The 20196-nt window shown below is 40.9% G+C and overlaps 1 protein-coding gene across 2 annotated transcripts in view; it reads left to right on the top strand.

The window, feature by feature from the left end:
* Positions 1-224: 224 nt before the first annotated feature.
* LOC105498746 (microtubule associated protein RP/EB family member 2) overlaps positions 225-20196 on the top strand; it is a 162450-nt gene continuing 142478 nt past the window's right edge. Inside the window, exon 1 of one of the 2 annotated variants that reach the window (XM_011771060.3) lies at positions 225-278. Coding sequence is in view for 1 of the 2 variants with exons in the window: in XM_011771052.2 (XP_011769354.1) it covers positions 1738-1761 (24 nt within the window). In the remaining variant the exon portion in view is untranslated. Of the gene's footprint in view, positions 279-1586; positions 1762-20196 lie in introns of those variants that run through there. The other variant, XM_011771052.2, reaches the window with a different exon arrangement.

Raw genomic sequence — 20196 nt, 5'->3', positions numbered from 1 at the left:
CTGAGACAGCGTCTTCAGGCGGGTCGGCTCGGACCTGCCCAGCGGGGCGCCCACCCGCACCCGCACCCGCACCCGCACCCGCACCCGCACCCGCACCCGCACCCGCGGGAAGGGGCGGCGCTGGCCGGGCTCTCTCGGGTGGACTCGCGGAGCGGCGGCGGCGGTGGCAGACTGCGAGTCACGTGCGACAGAGGGGGCGGAGCGCGGCGGGCCGGGTGGGTGGAGAAAACAAAGCCCCCAGCTGTCAGCAGAGGAAGGAGGCGACAGCGCCGGAGCAGGTGAGTCAAGTGCATTTAAAGCGGTACCGCCCTGGCTCACCCCGACACCCCCTGCCCTGGAGCAGTCCCTCCCAGGCCAGGGGCTGGCCGCCCCTCCTCCTGCCGCTGAGTTCTGCAGCCCACGGGGCTCCGAGCAAGCGGAACAGGGGGTCCAGAGTCCAGCAAGAAGTTGTGCAGGGGTCGGCTAGGCGGTCTCGGTGTGCACCCCGCCGCGCTCCCCCGTGTAGCATCTCTGGTTCGAGGCCCCAGCTCTGTGCACCCCAGAAAAGGGGAGGGAGGGAGTTGGGGCTGCCACGCTGGCAGAAGCGAAGTGGACTGGTTCTAAGGGGTGAGGCTGGGGCTGTCCAGGGTAGGAAGACGGCGTTGGTGAAGGAGGGGGGCTCGTGATTGCGCGACCGCGGCGCAAGATCCTCCAGGCTCTAGCTGGGGAGCCGGGACTGAGAGAGCTGGGGGCGCTGGCAGGGGCTGCGCGCTTGGGGACAGATCAGGAAGTGTAGCGCGCTGGCGCTCGCCCGCCTGGGAGCATCCCCCGGACCCCGGGCACTTCCCCTTCGGCAGCCACTACTCTCCCACTCCGACACCGGCCACCATCCGCGCTCCCGGGACTCAGGAGCCGGGTGGGCGCAAAAGGAAGCAGGTTGTTATTCTGCGCTCAAGCGGCTCTTCTGCAGGGAGCACGGGAGCGCACGGCGAGGGCTACTCAGCGACTTCGCACTCCGCTCAGTGGGAAATTCTTCGGTCTACACTTAGAAGGGCTATGCTGAAGCCAGAAATCCCACAAAGAGCCGGGAGAGGGGTGGACGCGGAAAGCCGTCCCCTCTGAACCTGGGGTGCTCGATAAAGCTGACTTTCATACCCCAAAAGGGCTAGTGGGTTTGGTCACTCCTCCAGTGACTTCGTCAATCCAGTGCCGAGGGCAGAGCCGTAACCTCGGAGAAGGGGCGCTGCAGCCATTTGATCAGGAGAAGCCTTTGTCTTAACCCCCAGGCCCCTCCTGCTAGTCCTCGCAGGGTCAGTAGCGCGGCGAGTAATTAATATTCCGAACGTTAGCCGTTCCTTCACCTCCGCACCAGCCAACACTGCTGTCCCCTCCCTGAGTGTCTTCTCTATCACTTGCTCACATCTCCTTTTCCAAAAAAAAAAAAAAAAAAAGAAGAAGAAGAAGAAGAACAAAAGGAAAATAGTGCAGACCCGCTAGGCAGGAAGAGGTCACTAAAAACACTATCGTGCTGTCAATGTAGAATCAAGGGTTAAGCGCTCAAACCCGCGCCAGCGCGCACCGAAACGGAAGAACTTCCTTGATTAGCATAGTATCGACCTTGGGGCCGCGCTGCGAGGCGGAGGTTCGGTCCCAGCTGGGGTGAAGTGTGCAGACCGGTCGCGATTGTGGTCAGACGCAGCACCTACTTCTAATCTGAGGACCCGCAATTTACACCTTTGCTGAACAGGACACTGTGGAATGAAACAGAACAGAGATCAAAAGGTAATCTGAAGAATGGCAACATTTCCCCTGCTTCTCTTGAACGGTAAATTTGGCCAAATTTTTATCAAGCAAAAGGGGTATGGTTCTTGGTTAGCCTGTGTCCCCTCTGGAAATGAAATGCTTCCTTACTTTGCTTTCGTTCTTTTCTGCCAAACTGATTAAAGACATCAGTTGGGGTAAGATAAGAGGTCTGGGAGCTTACCAAGTGATTGGTAGATAAGCTTAACTGGTAAATTTTTCTTGTGTGGGTCTCTATCAAAGCACTGGTTCTAAAATTTTGCTGCATATGGACTCACCTGGGGAGCTTTGAGAACTCCTGATGTCCTGATCACATCCCAAACTATTTAAATCAGGTTGTTTGGGAGTGAGAAATAGGCATAGTATTTAAAAGCAAAAACAAACAACTCCAGGTGACTTCATTGTGCAGCCAAGTTGGGAAAACTCTATAGCAAAGGAAGAGTTCAGTGGCCACCAGCAAGCAGCAGGCATTGCAAGACAAGATGCCACTTTAACTACTTGGGTGGGTGAGAGAAAAGACGCTGAAACTGGAGTGCCGATGACTAACACCCTGGGGTGGGGAGCTGTGATCTAGCAGCCTAGCTGGTGGTGACACCTACCACATCATTTTTCCCTTGCCTGGCTAGGGTCTGATTGGAAAGATCAAAGCTTACTTCAATGCCTGGTTTCTGCACTGTTGTTAAGGGAAACGGATAGAAACTTCCATTCCTGTGATGACTCATGTGTAGCAGGCAGTAGGGAAACCCAGCAGAAACATACTCCAGCAGCCTGGTGAGTCAGCAGGCTGCACAGCGATCCCAGTGAATAGGAAGTAATTACAGCGAGTAGTTTGTTGACAGGCACAAACTCCACTCCTTTGAAAGCACATTTTAATATCTGATCAGGATCTACTAGCTTGCAGGAGCCACTCCCTTTAAGTACCCCATTCTGCCTGTTTCATATAATGCCCTCTTCTGTTAGAAGGGGAAACACAAAGCTAACTAGACATCCTGTAACTTCCTTGGTGGGAAGCATATAAAAAAAAAACTGTTGGGAAAGTGTAAACTGGTTTGGGTTATTTCAGTTATGTGAAGTAGGATGAATATGTAACACATAACTTTTGCATACAAAAAAGTCAAATATTACTTAATTATACATCCAGGAGTGGATTAAAGGATCTATTTAAATAGAAATGGTTACACTTAACATTTTACATAAAACCTTGTATCGGCTATTAACCAAAGGTTTCTTGCCTTTAAAAAAAAGTCATCCCAAAAGAATGACTCCAGGATAACCTGTTATTTCTGGTTCTTTGCACCTTTAAACAGGTTATCTTAGAGTCGTCAAAAAACAAACTTTCTTTTTCTTCTTTCAGTTTTAATACCAATAAATAAAAATAGTGAAGACACCATTTTTAATGTCACTGTCACCCTCTGTACTGTTGTCTAAATGCTTTCTTCCCCATCCTGAATTTCCTTTTCTTTTTTTTTTTTTTTTTTTTTTTGAGACGGAGTCTCACTCTGTTGCCCAGGCCGGCACAATTTTGGCTCACTGCAACCTCTGCCTCTGGGTTCAAGTGATTCTCCTGCCTCAGCCTCCTGAGTAGCTGGGATTACAGGCACACACCGTCATGCCCAGCTAATTTTTATATTTTTACAGAGATGGGGTTTTGCCATGTTGGCCAGGCTGGTCTTGAACTCCTGACCTGAGGTGATCCACCTGCCTTGGCCTTCCAAAGTTCTGGGATTACAGGCGTGAGCCACGGCACCGGCCCTCAATTTCTTTAAGGAGGAACAACGGTGTCTTGCACACAGCAAGCACTCACTATTGTTGGCCGTTGAACTTCATCTGAACCTCTCTTATAGCATCTATTGTAGCTTGCTTGGTATTCTATTTTCTCGTGGGGGCCTTAATGTCTGTAGCCCCCAAAGCAGGCGCACAGACTTTGTGAGTTACTGATACTGCTTGTTCGTACTGAAGAGTATCAAAAGTTGGGGAGAACACGGAAAACCAAAGCGTCCTGAGTACATTCAGTTTGTTGTTTTCCAAGACAGACATTCCAGATATATAAAAGTCGAAGTCCTGTTACAATTCTTTCTTGTTATGATAGCTCATTTGTTCACTTACATTTTATACCCAACAATTTAGCATTTTGAGCATAACTAATAATTATTATCACATTTAACCACACTCTGATGGGCCAAAGAATCACTTCACAAAATTTCACTCTCTGCTTATTATTGTGAAAAACCACATATGAATTTAATGAGCTAGGAGAGACATTATAGAATAGATTGACAGTTAAATAGCTTTTATTTTCACCTGTGTATTGCCCATTGAACTAGCATAAGTACATTTAAATCGCCAGCATATTAAAAGTAAGAAGTTGGATGTATTTTGTGATAAGTACAACCAAAACTATATGTTAATAAGAATTTCCAAAGGCCAAAATGATATAAATGCATTCATTCTCACTTCTATGTAGCTTAGAAAAAGAACTGGAGAGGCACTTCTGAAATGTCAACACCTTTTTGGGAGGCATAAGAGATAAAGTAATTTAGAAAAACAGAACTAACTTTGGGAGGCCAAGGTGGGCGGATCACCTGAGGTCAGGAGTTCAAGACCAGCCTGGCCAAACATGGTGAAATCCCGTCTCTACTAAAAAATATGAAAATTAGCTAGGCATGGTGGCACACTCCTGTAGTCCCAGCTACTCGAGAGGCTGAGATGAGAGGATCACTTGAACCAGGGGAGGCAGCAGAAGTTGCAGTGATCCAAGATTGCACCACTGCACTCCAGCCTGGGGAACAGAGGGAGAGGCCATCCAAAAAAAAAAAAAAAAAAAAAAAAGACTAATCAGATTACTTCATATTAGTGAGAAACTGTTTCTCAGAGTATGATATATACCTAGCTCTGTAATATTTACAAGTAGGCTAAAAGGGGTAGAGTAGGAGAAAGTGTGTCATCTCAATTTTATAAGCTCTAAAGTGTTTGAGAACAGATGAGAACCACCCAGTCTTATTACCTTAAATTTATACAGCCCTCTGGTCTTATTAACATATCAAAGCTTAAACATAATTGGGTAAATGGTATTCCCAGGTGCCAAATTACGCAAGTGAATCCAACAAGTTAGGTGATCCCGGCAATGCCAAGGCATTGACTCCTGGATTATTGACTCCTTTTCCAGTGTTTATTGCATCATATAGGTTTTGATGCCATCTTGCCTTGAGGCTTTGGCTACACAAGACTGGTTTGAATTAACTCCTTCCTCAAAAAGTAGAAACTACTCTACTCACATACATCATTCTCTCAGCGACTTCATTCTTTCTTTCTTTTTTTTTTTGAGCCGGAGTCTTGCTCTGTCACCCAGCCTGGAGTGCAGTGGCGCCATCTCAGCTCACTGCAAGCTCCACCTCCCGGGTTCACTCCATTCTCCTGCCTCAGCTTCCCGAGTAGCTGGGACTACAAGCACCTGCCACCACACCTGGCTAATTTTTTGTATTTGTAGTGAAACGGGGTTTTACTGTGTTAGCCAGGATGGTCTCGATCTCCTGACCTCGTGATCCACCCGTCTCAGCCTCCCAAAGTGCTGGGATTACAGGCGTGAGCCACCACGCCCAGCCAACTTTATTCTTAAGTAATTAACCTTTGGAATTAACCAACCCCAAACATTTTGAGCCATCTTTAGCTTTTTATCTAGGTAACCATAATAATAAGTTCTTCAAATCTTTTTCCAAGTCATAGAAGTGTAAACTTTACTAGAGACCCTTACAGATTAGTTCCACCACCCATAGAAATCTTAAATGCCTGGTGCCTCTTCACTAAGGAGTCTTCCAATTTATGCTTGACTGTCTCCCTCAAAGCACATTCCCATCTCTCCTTGCAGCATTCACCTATTGGAGGCCACAAAGAATACATCCAACTCTATATAATTCAACTGCAACCATCTTAAACATTGAAAGAGAATTTATACTCTTTAATCTGAGATAATAAAAAGTCTGGCTTTGGTATTTCAAACCTCTTCATTTCACAAAATTTTTGTTCCAAATTTGCAAGATTTGAGAAGTATCCAAAATTATGTTTCTTACACCAGAGCTTTATCGAATATAATTAATTGGTAAATTTGCTTCCAATAAACCTAATCTAGTAATCTATCACTTCTAAAATCACTGACAAACTTCATACAATTACATTAAGCTGTGTTGAGATGAAACTCACGACTCCATCTGTTTCTAGGATCAGCAAACTGTGACCCATTGTTTGTTTTGTATGACCTTGAAGCCAAGATGGGTTTTTATATTTTTTCAGTCATGGAAAAATATTCAAAGAAGAAAATACTTGAGGACACTTGAAAATTATATAAAATTCAAATCTCTGTGTCCAAAATAAAGTTTCATTGGACTGCAGCCACACTTATTTGTTGACATCTTGTCTATGGCTGTGGCAGCATGGAATTGTTGAACCAGACTGTATGCCCACAAAACCTAGAATATTGACAGCAAAACTGCAGACCTCTGATTTACCCCAGTTTAACATACTTCAAATTTTAAATAAAAATTTCTTCACTTAAAGCCTTAGTTTTTTTTGTTTTTGTTTCCCTTAGAGAAAGTTAAGAAAAAGGGAGTTATCAACTATAGGTCAACTAATCACTAAAAATAAAAGAGTTTATTTTCATATTCTTCTTGTGTACATACTTTGCAAAAAGCAGTATATTTCTAAATATATGAATTTTAGTGATATGGTCAACCGTATAACTTCTGAATCCAAAAAGCCCAAATAGTGCAATACTAACTAGTAATCATTCCCAGAGCTCTAGAAGATGTGAAAGCATGTCCTTAAGAGCCATCCCAGTGTGAACACTTCCCTTAACTCTTTAGCCAATGTTTTTCCAACCTATGAGGGCCTTCATATGCTTGTTTTAGTATATTAAGACATAATTTGGAAATTTATTCAGATTTAGAAATTTTTATTGACTGTCACTTCAAACACTTAACATGATGTGGAAACTTGCTGTTTTTGGAAATAGCACTACTATTTTCCTTTTCATTTAATTACATTTATTTTATTTTGAGACAGAGTCTCATTCTGTGGCCCAGGCTAGAGTGCAATGGTGCGATCTCAGCTCACTGCAACCTCCACCTCCCAGGTTCAAGTGATTCTCATGCCTCAGCCTCCCAAGTAGTTGGGATTAGAGGCACACGCCACCATATCTAGCTAATTTTTATACTTTTAGTAGAGATGAGGTTTCAGCATGTTGGCCAGGTTGGTCTCGAACTCCTGACCTCAAGTGATCCACCTGCTTCAGCCCCCTTAAGTGCTGGGATTACAGGCATGAGCCACAGTGCCTGGCCTGGAAATAGCACTACTTTTCTAAAACATACATTTAATGTAAATTGCTTGCTACTTGTAATGGCAAGGATCACTAAATCCTAAAAAGATATACACATGGTTACTAACACTGCTAAAGTTGACATTATGCTGTGGACAATTTTGTTTAAAATTTCCAAATTCAAAAGTAGACCAGATTATAATCCAGAAATTCCAAATTCATCTTAAATTATTTCCAGTCTGCTCAAAGCTGGAAAGATTACTATTAAGATTCTAGAAAGGATATTAACTACATTGATGGGAAGGAGTCTCAATTTTTTATTTTAAGTGTTGCTTGTCATAAAACTTCCTTCAGCTAAAAGAACTTCCTCCTTTTGATGAATTGTTAATGTCACAGAATGGGAGTTTGCGATGAGTTTCACTTAGATAATAGAGCAACTTGAAGGGTTGTATATAACGGGTGTTCTCTTCACCCCTTCCAGAATCAGCTGCAATTTGTAGACTGAAAAGACAAAGGGATTCCTTTTTCACCAAATCAAACAACACATTATACTTAATGTAAGTTTTGAGGTACCTAACATCAGCTAAATTATTTCTAAAAACAAAAAATTGTGTGTATTTAATCCCATCCTAAGACTATTGATAGTAATGGCATGTTAGGTCACTGACTTCCACGTTAACCCCTAGTGCTTCTGATGGGGGAAAGGAGGAAAGGGATGGCTGGAGATTGATGTGTAACTCCCATGCTGACTGGGTAAGGAACCAATCCAAGTGAAATTAACTGCCCTTCCTTATCATAATCTAGATTCACATTTTAATAATATATTATTTAATATATTATATACATTATATATTGTATATTTTAATATATAATATGATATATTTAATATATGAGATATAATATATATTAAATATATAACATAATATATTTTATATATAATATATTATATATTATATATAAATTATTATATATTTGTTTACTACCTTGTTGAAATCCTTAATAAGCTGTCTCTTTTAACCCCCTAGAAGAGAGGTAAAATATCTTCCAGGTATGAAATATATAGCCTGTTCTATACACATAGCATTAATAGTTCTCTCCAAATTAATTTCTAAAATTAGAAAATAATTAGACTTACTATATTTTTACTACAGCAGGGACTTCATAATTATCAATTGCTTAAACAGAGGCAAAACATCCAACAGTGTTCTGCTAACAGGCAAACCTTGGCCCCAACTTACTCTAAACATCATGGCAGGAATGACTATCGGTATTTGAAGTAGGTAGGAGGTGGGTAAATACACAAGAAAAGGCACCTAGAAATGAGTAGATGCCTTTGTTTTGCTGAAGTACCCGAAACTATTTACTGCACATCATACATAAAAATGAAATCAGAGGATTAGCTTGCCCCTTTAAAAGCTGGCAAAGGCTTTCAAAAACTGTTAAGAGATGACAGGGCCTGAAACCACCTTGTACATTCCTTCCTTCTTTCAAAGATCATCTTAAATCTGATCAACTTAACAGCATTTGATATTAAGAAGGAAAACCTTTCATGATTCTTACCAAGAAACTACTATCTTAGCTTTCCCACTGAGCTGCTTCAGCTCTCCATAAAGTGGAAAAAAAGAGATACCTGAGAAGGAAGACTTTGCTGGTTTTGCTCCACCTGGTTCTTCCCGGGAAAGAAGCTATTGATATAAGTAAGACTCTTTGGTGGTTTCACTTCCAGCTTGCCCTCTATCGTGATTTTTTTAAAAGTGTGGTCTCCTGGGCACAGATCCCCTAAAAGGAGCGTCCACAAATTAGCAGCCGTAATAACCACGTGTGTGATGTAGTATTGGCAAATCCAGAAGCAATTCCCTCTACAGTTGAAATGTTTAGGGAACATGGTCAGTGGGTCTGTTAATTCTCCATCCCAGCACCTGGCCTTCAGCACTTCAAGATAAATTAGAATTTGGAGGTATGCTTTTCTCTAGGGTTGCAAGGTAAAATACAGGATAACCAGTTAAATTTGATTTTAGATAAGATTTGTTTTAATGTATCTGAATTTGAATTAACTGAGCATTTCATTTTTTTATTTGGTTTTTAATTTTTATTTTTGCTAAATTCAGCAATCCTACTTTTATGATACAATAGATTTCAAAATGACTAGCTTTCCTGGTCTGTAAAAGAGCTGAGGTTATATTTATGAGATAATGAATTAAAAATGTCTTAGCTGCCTTCACCTGCTAAAGGAAAAAAGTCATTAACTGAAGTTTTTTTGTGCAATGTACTAAACTGAGAGGAAATAAAAAGTAAAACAAGAATTAGAAAATTAGCAATCTTTTTTATTTTGTAAGATATTTTAAAGTACTTTCTATTCTTTCACCAATTTTTTGATAGAATAAATACTTCAATAGGTATATTGTTAGTTCAAGTAGGGCTAACGTGAGCAATCCATCAACGATGTCAACAGTATGTTCCTAATCAAAATGAGATTCCAAGTGATTGCAATGATGCCTTGCTACCCAGATGAGGCATCAGCATCACCTGGGAGTGTCTTAAATGCAGCATTTGAGGCTCCATTCCAGACTTCCTCAATCAGAATCTTAATGTTAACAAACGAACACAGGTGAATCATATGCGTGTTGAAGTTTGAGAAGCCCTGAACTAGAGGATTCACTTTTCCCACACATTAAATTGGTATTTTTGTTTGATACCTTGTTGAATAATCCTTAATAAGCTGTCTTTTTTCACCCCCTAGAAGATAGATAAAGTATCTTCCAGGTATGAGACCACTGTATTTCTATTTTGTTCATATAAAATTCCTTAATGGCCATTTATAGTATTATGAATCAACTTGAAAAAATAATTTTTTTTTGAGACAGAGTCTCTCTCTGTTGCCCAGGCTGGAGTGCAGTGGTACAATCATCATTCATTGCAGCCTCCACCTCTTGGGCTCAAGTGATCCTTCCACCTCAGCCTCTTGAGTAGCTGGGACTATAGCCACATGCTGCCATGCCCAGCTAATTTTTGTATTTTTTGTAGAGATGGGGTTTTACCATGTTGCCCAGGCTGGTCTTGAACTCCTGAGGACAAACAATCCACCCACCTCGGCCTCCCAAAGTGTTGGGGTTACAGGCATGAGCCACCACACCTGGCCTATAAGTCAAATTTTTCAAAGACTCTCATGGAATAAATGAACAGCCTAATATGTAATTCTGGATTGTCCTTGATTATTAACCTGTTAATTAGGTGGATCACAATTCCTGGCACTCAGATCACCAGCAAATCTCTTTTGTTTTTCATGTTATTATTGTAACTTACAGAACAGTATTTATATACCAATACCACATATTCATATACTTGTATCCCCAGATTCCTCTAAAACTGGACAAAAGGAGATTCAGTTGGGTCTATGGGAGATTCCAAACTATTCTTGTGAAATTTAAAGTTTTTTAAAGTAACAAAAAGAGTCCATAGATAATTCTTTTTGAGTTCTAAAACCTAACTTCTTTATGCCTGCTTTCCTGTCTTTTAGAAGTTATAGTATTATATCATAGAATGAATTCTGAAATTGGAACAAGAATGCCAAGTAGCTGGAGTTTTAAAACTAGTTCTGCTGCTAACTGGGTGACTTTAGAGATGTTATTAATATCCTTCATCAACATCCTTCAAATTGAGTTTTTTCATCTGTCAGAGAAAGCAAAGTCTGACAAGAGTTACGAGATCAGATAATGTTTGTGTACATCTTTATGACTGTACGATGTACAGTGATGTCCTAAGACTTGTTTAATAATCTGCTTCATGTAGGGCTGGCAGTTGACTATTATAGGATGTGGTTTCCTGCAACATGCCTGATTTGGAAGAAGGGTGATGTTCATTTAACTGTTCCATCTACACACTGGGAACGAAGCCACAGAGCATGTATCTTACATGTAGCTGCTGGCTATATATGTCCACATCAGCCACACACTCCCTTCTGCTCTCCGAACCTTAAAGTTCTCATGGCTGGGGAACAGTGATGTGCTCCAGGGTACCAAGCAATGGATTCCTCAGTAAACATTGCTCTGTGAAATCAAAAGACAGGTTTTGTTTTGTTTTGTTTTCTTCTTCTAGAATTCTGTATAATCTTGCCTGCACTCTTTCTCAGGAAATGATTATTACTACATTATTACATAATTGTGATTAGTTATTAAGTAGTTTTTTATCTTATCCAATCATACAACCCCAAATTGGAAGAGCCTGCATGGTCATTTTCTTAAAACATCCCAGGGTGGAATTACCCCCACTAGCACGCAAAGGAGAAATCTATTTATACTTTTGTTGTTTTAATAAATAAATATACATTCATTAGTGAGAGTTCAAACCAAAAAGCATGGGTGTGGGAGGAAGTACTCCTAATGTTAACCACCCTTGTGCAACTATTGCAAAAACTATTTTTATTATTGTGTAAAGTTCTTCTTGTCTGTATTTACATTCAACAATATCTTACATAAAACATTTCCTTAGCATTTTTAATGTTCCCTTTATCCAGCTTAATGTCTCTAGCTTTGGCGTCTTTGCCTGTGCCTTCTCTCGCTCTTCTGTCTTGGATGTCTTAGTTGATTCAAGTTTGGACTTTGTCTTATCTCAGGTTCTTGGTATGCAAAATGTGTGATTCACCTGTGTGTGGTGGCTCATGCCTATAATCCAGCACTTTGGAAGGCTGAGGCAGGAGGATTTATTGAGGTTAGAAGTTCAAGACCTGCCTGGGCAGCATAGCAAGACTCTATGATTACCAAAAAATTTTCAAAAAATTGCCAGGCATGGTGCCATGCTTATAGTCCCAGATGCTTGGAAGGCTGAGGCAGGAGGATCACTTGAGCCCTTGAGTTCAAGGCTTCAGGGAGCTATGATCACACCACTGCACTACAGCTCGGGAAACAGAGCGAGACATTCTCTCTCTCTCTCTTTTTTTTTTATTGTGGTCCACTGACCAGTGGCATCAGCATCACCTAGGAGCATCTCATAAATGCAGAACCTCAGGGTCTTCCCCAGACATCCTCATTCAGAATCTGCACTTTAGGAGGATCCCCAGGTAATTTATTGTTTGGCATTAATATTTGAGAAACATTGATATGGAAAGCCTTTCCTAACCTCCTAACCATGGCCTCCACCCATCTCAATGGAGTGAGTTAGGTGACCCATATTTGGTTTGCTTTTCATTCTCCCTGCATGTCAACCCATTGAAGATTGCAATAAACTTGTATTCATCTCCATATCCCCAGATTCTAGTACAGTGCTTGACACAAGATTTTAACTTTGGGAATTGTTTCATTTTCCAATACAATGATTTGTAGATGAAGAATTGCAATAAGAATCTTCTTGTGCACTCAGAAAGGGTGCTCTCCACCATGGGACTGCAGTTTGTTAGAGGGTGCCCTTTCGTTGCAGTCTTATTTTTAAAAAACAGGCTTGGTGGGGAATGCTTCTCTCTGAATAACTTCTGGAAGTCCACTGCCAAAACTTTATTTCTTCTGCTTTGTTAAATACTAATACCTCTGGGAGGAATGACATTTGAGGCTTGGTGTGAGAGTTGACCAGTTGGCAGGTTTTGGTAAGGGTTTAGGAGGAAGAGAATGCTTATCTGACAGGAGAGGATAAGGAGCACTAGGAAAGATATATGGTGGACTGTTGGAGAATTGATTTCTAACTCTGACAGGTGTTGGGATATTTTTATCTGGAATCTTAATGTAGGTCATTTTTTTTTCATTTAGAAAAACCAACATTTCTTATCTAAAAATCTCAGATGTGACTTTTTTCTCCAATCCTGACTCTCATCTATGATAAATTTCATCTAGCACTACATTCAATGTAAACCACTGATGCCCTAGGGAATTTTTTTAGATGTTTGTTTTAAAATTTTAGACAGTCAAAAGCACGGTACTTCTACACTGATGTTTCTAAGTTATATTAAGATTTATCAGGCTGGGCATGGTTGCTCATGTCTGTAATCCCAACACTTTGGCAGGACAAGGCAGGAAGATTGCTTGAGGCCAGAAATTCAAGGCCAGCCTGGACAATATACTGAGACTTCATCTCTATAAAAAGAAACACAAAAAAACATTAAGCAATAACTGAACTCTAGGGAGCTTTCACTGTATCCACGGATCCCTTGGTCTTTTCATTGTGGAAGGAATGTTTTGTGAACTTGGGGACAGATAATGTGATGGAGGGAGAATCAGCTCCTGAGCCTCTGCTTTTTGTTTTTCAACTTCTATTTTAGGGCACATGCAGATTTGTTACAACGATACGTTGCAGGATGCTGAGGTTTGGGGTACAATTGAACACATCACCCTGGTAATGAGCATAGTATCCAACAGGTAGTTTTTCAACCCTTGTCCACTTCCTCCTCCCTCTTTCCTCCCCTCTTCTTCCTCTTCTCTCTCTCTCTCTCCCAGTTACCTTTTATAATCCCCAGTGTCCATTGTTCCCATCTTTACATCTATGTATACCTAATGTTTAGCTCCCACTTCTAAGTGAGAGTATGCATTATTTGGTTTTCTGTTTCTGTGTTCGTTCACTGAGCCTGTTTTGAGTAACAGGAGAGACTGATTAGAGCTTTGGAACCAAGTTGTGCTCAGAAACAAGAAACGTCTGTCCTACAGAACTATTATTTGCTTTATTTGAAAGGAACAAGAGGCTCCTGGTACTGCTTACCAACAGCTCTCACAATTAGCCACACAGACTGCAAGACTAAAAGGAGTATAATTCCAGAATGTGTGGCCTTTTTTCTCCTCTTGGGAGTCTACTGCTATATTATACTTACCCATCATCATGGGCACAGCTCCAGGCGAGTTGTGAATTGGGGTTAGGTTCATCTCTTTTGTGGAAGAGTATATCAGGCTTTCTGGAATCTCTTATCTGAGTGTCTGTGATGACACTATTCATGGTAATTTGCCCAGACCTGGGACCTTGGGTGGGGTTTGTTAAGAGTCATCTGGCACCTTTAGAGTATAACTTGTTGAGCAATCTGATGCAGGTAAGCCACGTGGGATAGGTAAAACAATTGTTGTGTACTGTGCTCTATAACATCAAGTCATATTTTGAGTCATATTTTCCCTTGGGGTTTGTGGCCCATCCCAGTGGGAAGAGATTTTTAACACTATATTATTGTGAGGCCTAGTGGTGTTTTAAGTGTTGCTATTGGAATCTGAAAGCTGTGTGAATTTTTTTTTGCTTTTTATATTTCGGGTTTTCTTTTAACGTTAAAGAATGATTTTTAGCCCTAAGCTTTGTTACCACCCTGTTAATAATTTTGTGTGACTTTGGTTGAGCAACTTTTGAACACCGATTTCTCTAGCTGAAAAATTATGTAAATATTGTTACTCATCATGAGTAGAAGCTCTAGAGATTAAAAAATTAAAACAGCAAAAGTATTACAGACAAGTAAAATTCGAGAAATGATAAAGTGGAGGCAGCAATAGCTACCAAAATATTCAAAAGAAAACGTGAAGTAAGACAAAGAATGGTTGTTTCTAACTACCCCTCTTAGTTCAAAGTCTGTGCAGTGATCTTCACTCAAAACTTTTGCAAGTTGGGCACGATATCATTCTTATTGTACTTTATTATATGAACAATAAGTCAATTTGAACTGATTGTCAAGGGACCTAGTTCTTGCCCCAGCTGTGTTTAAAGTACAATCTAAGCCAACTCAATTCACTTTTGTGACCTCCGGTATCACAATAAAATGAAAACATCCTACCTACATAACTTTACCCATCCTCTCTCCACAAAATATCCCAGTGCTTTGAAAGGTGCTTGTTAATTCATTTTCTTATAATAAAATATAATAGAAAATAGAGTGGGAACTATATATTTTTTCCTTTGGGGAATCCATAAATTACATTTTAAACATGAGGAAAATATGCAGTTTTGATAGTCCATTAGCACACTGAATTCTTTAAATTGGAATAGGCAGATGCAGTGATAAGTTTAAACATCGATTTAACATATGGAGAATGCCATTATAGCTGTTCAAAATACGAAAGCAGTGTGATTTCCGGCAGATCAGACACATTTTAAAAAGCACCCACTCAGAAAACTTCCTGAGCTCACGTTTCCCTGTGCATGTGGTTTTTAGTGTTGGGTTGCCTCTCCCTCGGTTGGCCTAGGCTGACAAATAAAGAATCCATATATCACGTCTCATTAGAGATAAGGGAAGACATGGAAAAAGCAGAACCACTGATGGAGTACAGGAGTGAGTTGAATTGTGCTGCCTCAAAATACAGGTCAAGACACTAAGGCTTGAATCTTGTGAGTTTGTGCTGCTGCACAATTAGTAGACACTGATTTATTTATAAATGAATGAATGAGTGAGACAGGATCTCACTCTGTTGCTCAGATTGGAGTGCAGTGATACAGACATAGCACACTGCAGCTTCAAACTCCTGGCCTCAAGTGACCCTCCCAAATAACTGGCAATATAGGTGTACACCACCATTCCCGGCTATTATTATTATTATTATTATTATTTTACTTTTAACAGAGACAAGGTCATGTTTTGTTGCCCAGGATGGTCTAGATCTCCTTGGCTCAAGGGATTTTCCTGCCTCCGCCTTCCAAAGTGTTGGGATTACAGGCGAGAGCCATTGTGCCTGGCCTGGGCACTGATACAGCACCTGCCTGAGGCACCAGAGCATGCAAGAACAAGAAGAAAATAGACTTAAAACACCAGGAGTGAACCAACTATAACAACCTTTTATTTGAGCCTAATCAAAGGGACTTCCCCTTTTTAAGAGTGTAGTTGAGTCATGCTAGTGAGTATAGAAAGACCATACATCAACAGTTGTGAACAGAAGTGGGAATCATTTCTTCTCTTATGGCCCTGTCACCTAAAAATTAATGCCAAATGATGCCCAAAGGGGGGTCTGTGATGAGCAAAGCCTTCTCCTGATTGGGCCGTGGTGTTACTGTACTCTGGACCAGAGGTACAGCTCCATGACACTTTCTCACTCCTGAGGGGAACAAATGAAGCTAGCTGTGTTCCACCCATCTTGAATGTCTGGCATAATTAGAGGGTTGACAGAGAGGGTCTCACAAAATCAGTACATAACTCTTGAAATATATGCCCTTCATTATTTATGCCAAATAGCAAATTAAATAAATCATAGTGTTTTAGAGCTGAGAGCAACCTTGGAGATCATCTCATTTAATCCATTTTATAGATGAAAAACTGAGGCATGGATTTTTTTTTTTACTAAAACCACTCGTAATTGCAAAGTTTTAAAAGTTTATAGCACATCATTTAGTTTTGACAGTGTTTTGCGGATCATCTGAGCTGCTTCCTGGCTCTCCAGCACATTGTACTAACTGGGAGGATGGGGAGACATTTGCTATCCCCATGGGGAATGAAAAAGGAAACCATGTGGGATGGGGAGGAGCAAGAAAGAAGAAAAACCAGCTTCTCTAGGCTCCAAAAAATTTGAGGGAGATAAAGATATTAAGCACTGTGTTAGATGAAGTGATAGCTACAAAACATGTAATCTGTACAACAATCTTATGAGCACTATTCAACCTTAAGCTAACAGAAGAAGTCTCAGCTGTGGTCAAAAGATAGTTTTGTTTTTTTGGTTTCTGTTTTTTGCTTTTTTTTTTTTTTTTTTTTCTTTTCCTAGGCTGCCAACCTTAGAGAGATGGTGGTCAAACTGGGGCTTGCCAAGGTCATGTATTACAGAAGAGGCAGCAAAAAAGGCCTTGGCAGGGCCAGAAAGGCCAGAGAAGGTCCTGTTCCAAGGATTCCTTGGGGCCCTTTTCATCGAGGCCACATCCACACCATCCCTCAAGATAGGTATTCCCTCCTATTCTGTTTAAGCTGTTAGTTTTCCCTAGATTTCATTCTATTTTAGTATTTTATATCCCTATAATCAGGCCCAAGGAGAAATGTTCAAATTCAATAATAATAATAATGATAAATTTAATAAGTATTTTCCATGTACATAGAAATTTATAGTTGCTAAAGAATTTTTATATGTAGCAGCAGCTCTTTAAGGAGCTGTACTTTACAGAAAACTGTAAAAACTGGGTCCCAGAGTTTAAGTGGCATGCCCAAAGTCACATAATTGGGAAAACCTCAAACCCAGGGAATGATATCCCAAGTCCCAATGCTCTTTATACCAGGCAGCTTTACAAATGATAGTTGGATTCTCAGGGTAGCCCTCAGAGATTCCTTTAACCCATAAAGGTATTAAATTATACCAGTATCTTAACCTCTAACCAACTCATATTTCCGTGGAAACATGCATAGGGTTTTAAAAACTTAGTTAAATACATTTTCTGGACACATCTCCCTGTAGATGAGGACTCCTGATATTCTAGCATCGGTGGCCAGTTCTTTTCCCTCAGTTTGAAAATGCAAGTGCACCAAGAGAGGAATGTTACTATAAAGTGTAGGCAATCTCAAAAGTCATTTTGAGCCTGATACTTTTAGGCAAAATAATGGTCCCAGTACAGTATACAGTTGTGGAAACAAGTAATGCAAAGTTTTTAAGTTTTTTAGCTCATTGTTTGCTATTCACGGAATTTGGAAGGACATTCAAGCATCTTCCTATCTCTCAAGCACGCTGGATATATGTGTGGCAGCTTCAGCTGATCCAATTGTCTACACAAAAAAATAACAGTGCCCTCATTGAGGGTGCCCATTTAACAAGATCCAGAGACAGCCATCTCGGTCCGCAGAGAAAAAAATAACAAATTTTTGTTAAAACATTCTCTAATGCATTTGCACAAACTCGTTAATCAATTAAATACATATCATCTTCAAAAGGGGAGAACTTCCCTAAGAACCTGGAATTCTAGGTGAATATGCCACCACTGGGGGCTAGGAATAAATACGGGAAGGAGGAGAAAGAAAAAAGTGGTGTGCACCAAGGATAGACTTCACATCCTTAGTTTTGTTTGTTTGGTGGTTAAGGTCTAAGCTATATGTTTGTGTCCATTGTTTGGTAGTAAGGTCTAAGCTATACATTAGTTTGTCTCAGTTGGGATCATGTGAGTGAGTGGCTCCTTTACCAAGTGCATGTTAATCTGCCACCATAGCAAATTTTGGAAGGAGCCTGAAGCACAGAGAGTGTGTGTGTGCCTTGCAACTCAAGGTGTGGTCTCTAGACCAGCAGCACCACCTAGAAGATTTTAGAAAGGCAGATTCTCACACCCCTCAACCCCTAGACGTACTGAATCATAACCTGCATTGTAACAAAATTCCCAGGTGATTCATAAGTCAGGAAAGCACTGTCACAGATGAACCTGATAGTTAAAATGCTTGTTTTTCTCTAATTTTCAGAATGAGAAAAACAAATGATCTTCAAACTCTATATACTCTTGAAGAAAACAGCAGTCAGAAATTTTTCCACTCCTGCTGTCAATATCATTGCATTCACAGCGCTGTGATATGATTATTTTATGTCTATTACCTCGGTGGTCCCCAACCTTTTTGGCACCAGGGACCAGTTTTGTGGAAGACAGTTTTTCCATAGACTGGGGGTGGGGTGGAGGATGGAGGATGGCTTTGGGATGAAACTGTTCCACCTCAGATCATCAAGCATTAGATTCTCCTAAGGAGCATGCAACCTAGATCCCTTACATGCACAGTTCACAGTAGGGTTCACGCTCCTATGAAAATCTAATGCTGCAGCTGATCTGACAGGAGGCAGAGCTTAGCTGGTTACCCAGCTGCACTTAAGTCCTGGGTGGCTGTTCTGTGTCTTGTTCACCCTTAGAATCCCAGCACCCAACATGGTACTTGGAATCTAATAGGTGTGTATGGCGGTACTCAAGAGTCCCAGCTTCAAAGTACGACAAACATGGGTTGGAAGCCTCAGTTCATGCATCTATGAGATGGGATAAAGAATAACACCTCTTATAGGCTTATTGGGAGGAGTAAATGAACTGATGCATGTGGCATAGCAGAGCACTTGGTGTGTTGTAGCTACTCATAAGTGGCTAATAATGTTGATCAAATGAAAGAATAGAAACCTTGTATACAAAGTCTTCAGCGGTCTAAAATGTGGTGCTCTGTTGCTTCAAATATATGAAATTGCATTTAAAAATAGTATGCAAAGGAAGCCTGATAAACATAGGAAAGAGCTAGAATAGATCCATGAGAAAAGCCCGTGATTTGGAATCACAAGACCCGTGTTTGGGTTTCAACTCTCTCCTTTACTAGCTGTGTGATCTCATGCAAGAAAGAAGCTTCCTGAGCCTCAGTTTCTTCACCTAAAGGGTGGGGTTAATAATCCTCTTCGTTTCATGGCGTTATGCTTTAAAAAAGGGGGTGGGAGGTTTACAACTTGCAACATTCATTCATTATTCATTTTTGTATCTCTTATTTATTTTTGTATCCTCCTTATTCATTTTTGTATCCCTACCTCTCCTGACAAATAGCAATGGTCAATAATGCCTGTTTCCTCGAATGGATTACAGCATAAACTCTCAAGGGGAATGAAAACTGGATATTGCAATGGCTTGTGGCCTCCAAAGGTTAACTTTTATGGACAAAATCTCATTCCATAGCATTAGGGAATCCTAAAGGATTTCTTAGCATCCTTAGGGGATAGAAAGGCTCCTTGTGAGTGGGGAGGAGGAGTGAGGAAGATGATTTTTAAAAACTTTGAGAAGCACAATTAGAGCTTTGACTCTTCAACTTGGTACCACATAAGAGCTCTTCAGGAAAAAGCATAAGGAGGGAAAAGCAGCTAACTAAAAGGCAAGCAGAGTGAACCTCTAGAAGAAGTCATAAAAGAATTACCATTTTAGCTGGGCGTGGTGGCTCACACGTGTAATCCCAGCACTTTGGGAGGCTGAGTCGGGTGGATACCCTGAGGTCAAGAGTTCAAGACTAGCCTGGCCAACATGGTGAAATATGGGCATAGTGGCGGGCACCTGTAATCCCAGCTATTTTGGGAGGGGGAGGCAGAATAATCTCTTGAACCCAGAAGGCTGAGGTTGCAGTGAGCTGAGATCACACCACTGCACTCCAGGCTGGGCTGCAAGAATGAGACTCCGTCTCAAACAAATAAACAACCAAAACGAATTACACTTTCAAGATCTGGGTGATGTGATATATATAAAATAATTTTGCAAAACTAAGAGCT

The sequence above is a fragment of the Macaca nemestrina genome, chromosome 19, assembly GCF_043159975.1.
Source record: "Macaca nemestrina isolate mMacNem1 chromosome 19, mMacNem.hap1, whole genome shotgun sequence".
Classification (NCBI taxonomy): Eukaryota; Metazoa; Chordata; class Mammalia; order Primates; family Cercopithecidae; genus Macaca; species Macaca nemestrina.
The sequence above is the reverse complement of the archived record's forward strand: the minus strand, read 5'-3'. Positions and strand labels throughout refer to the sequence as shown.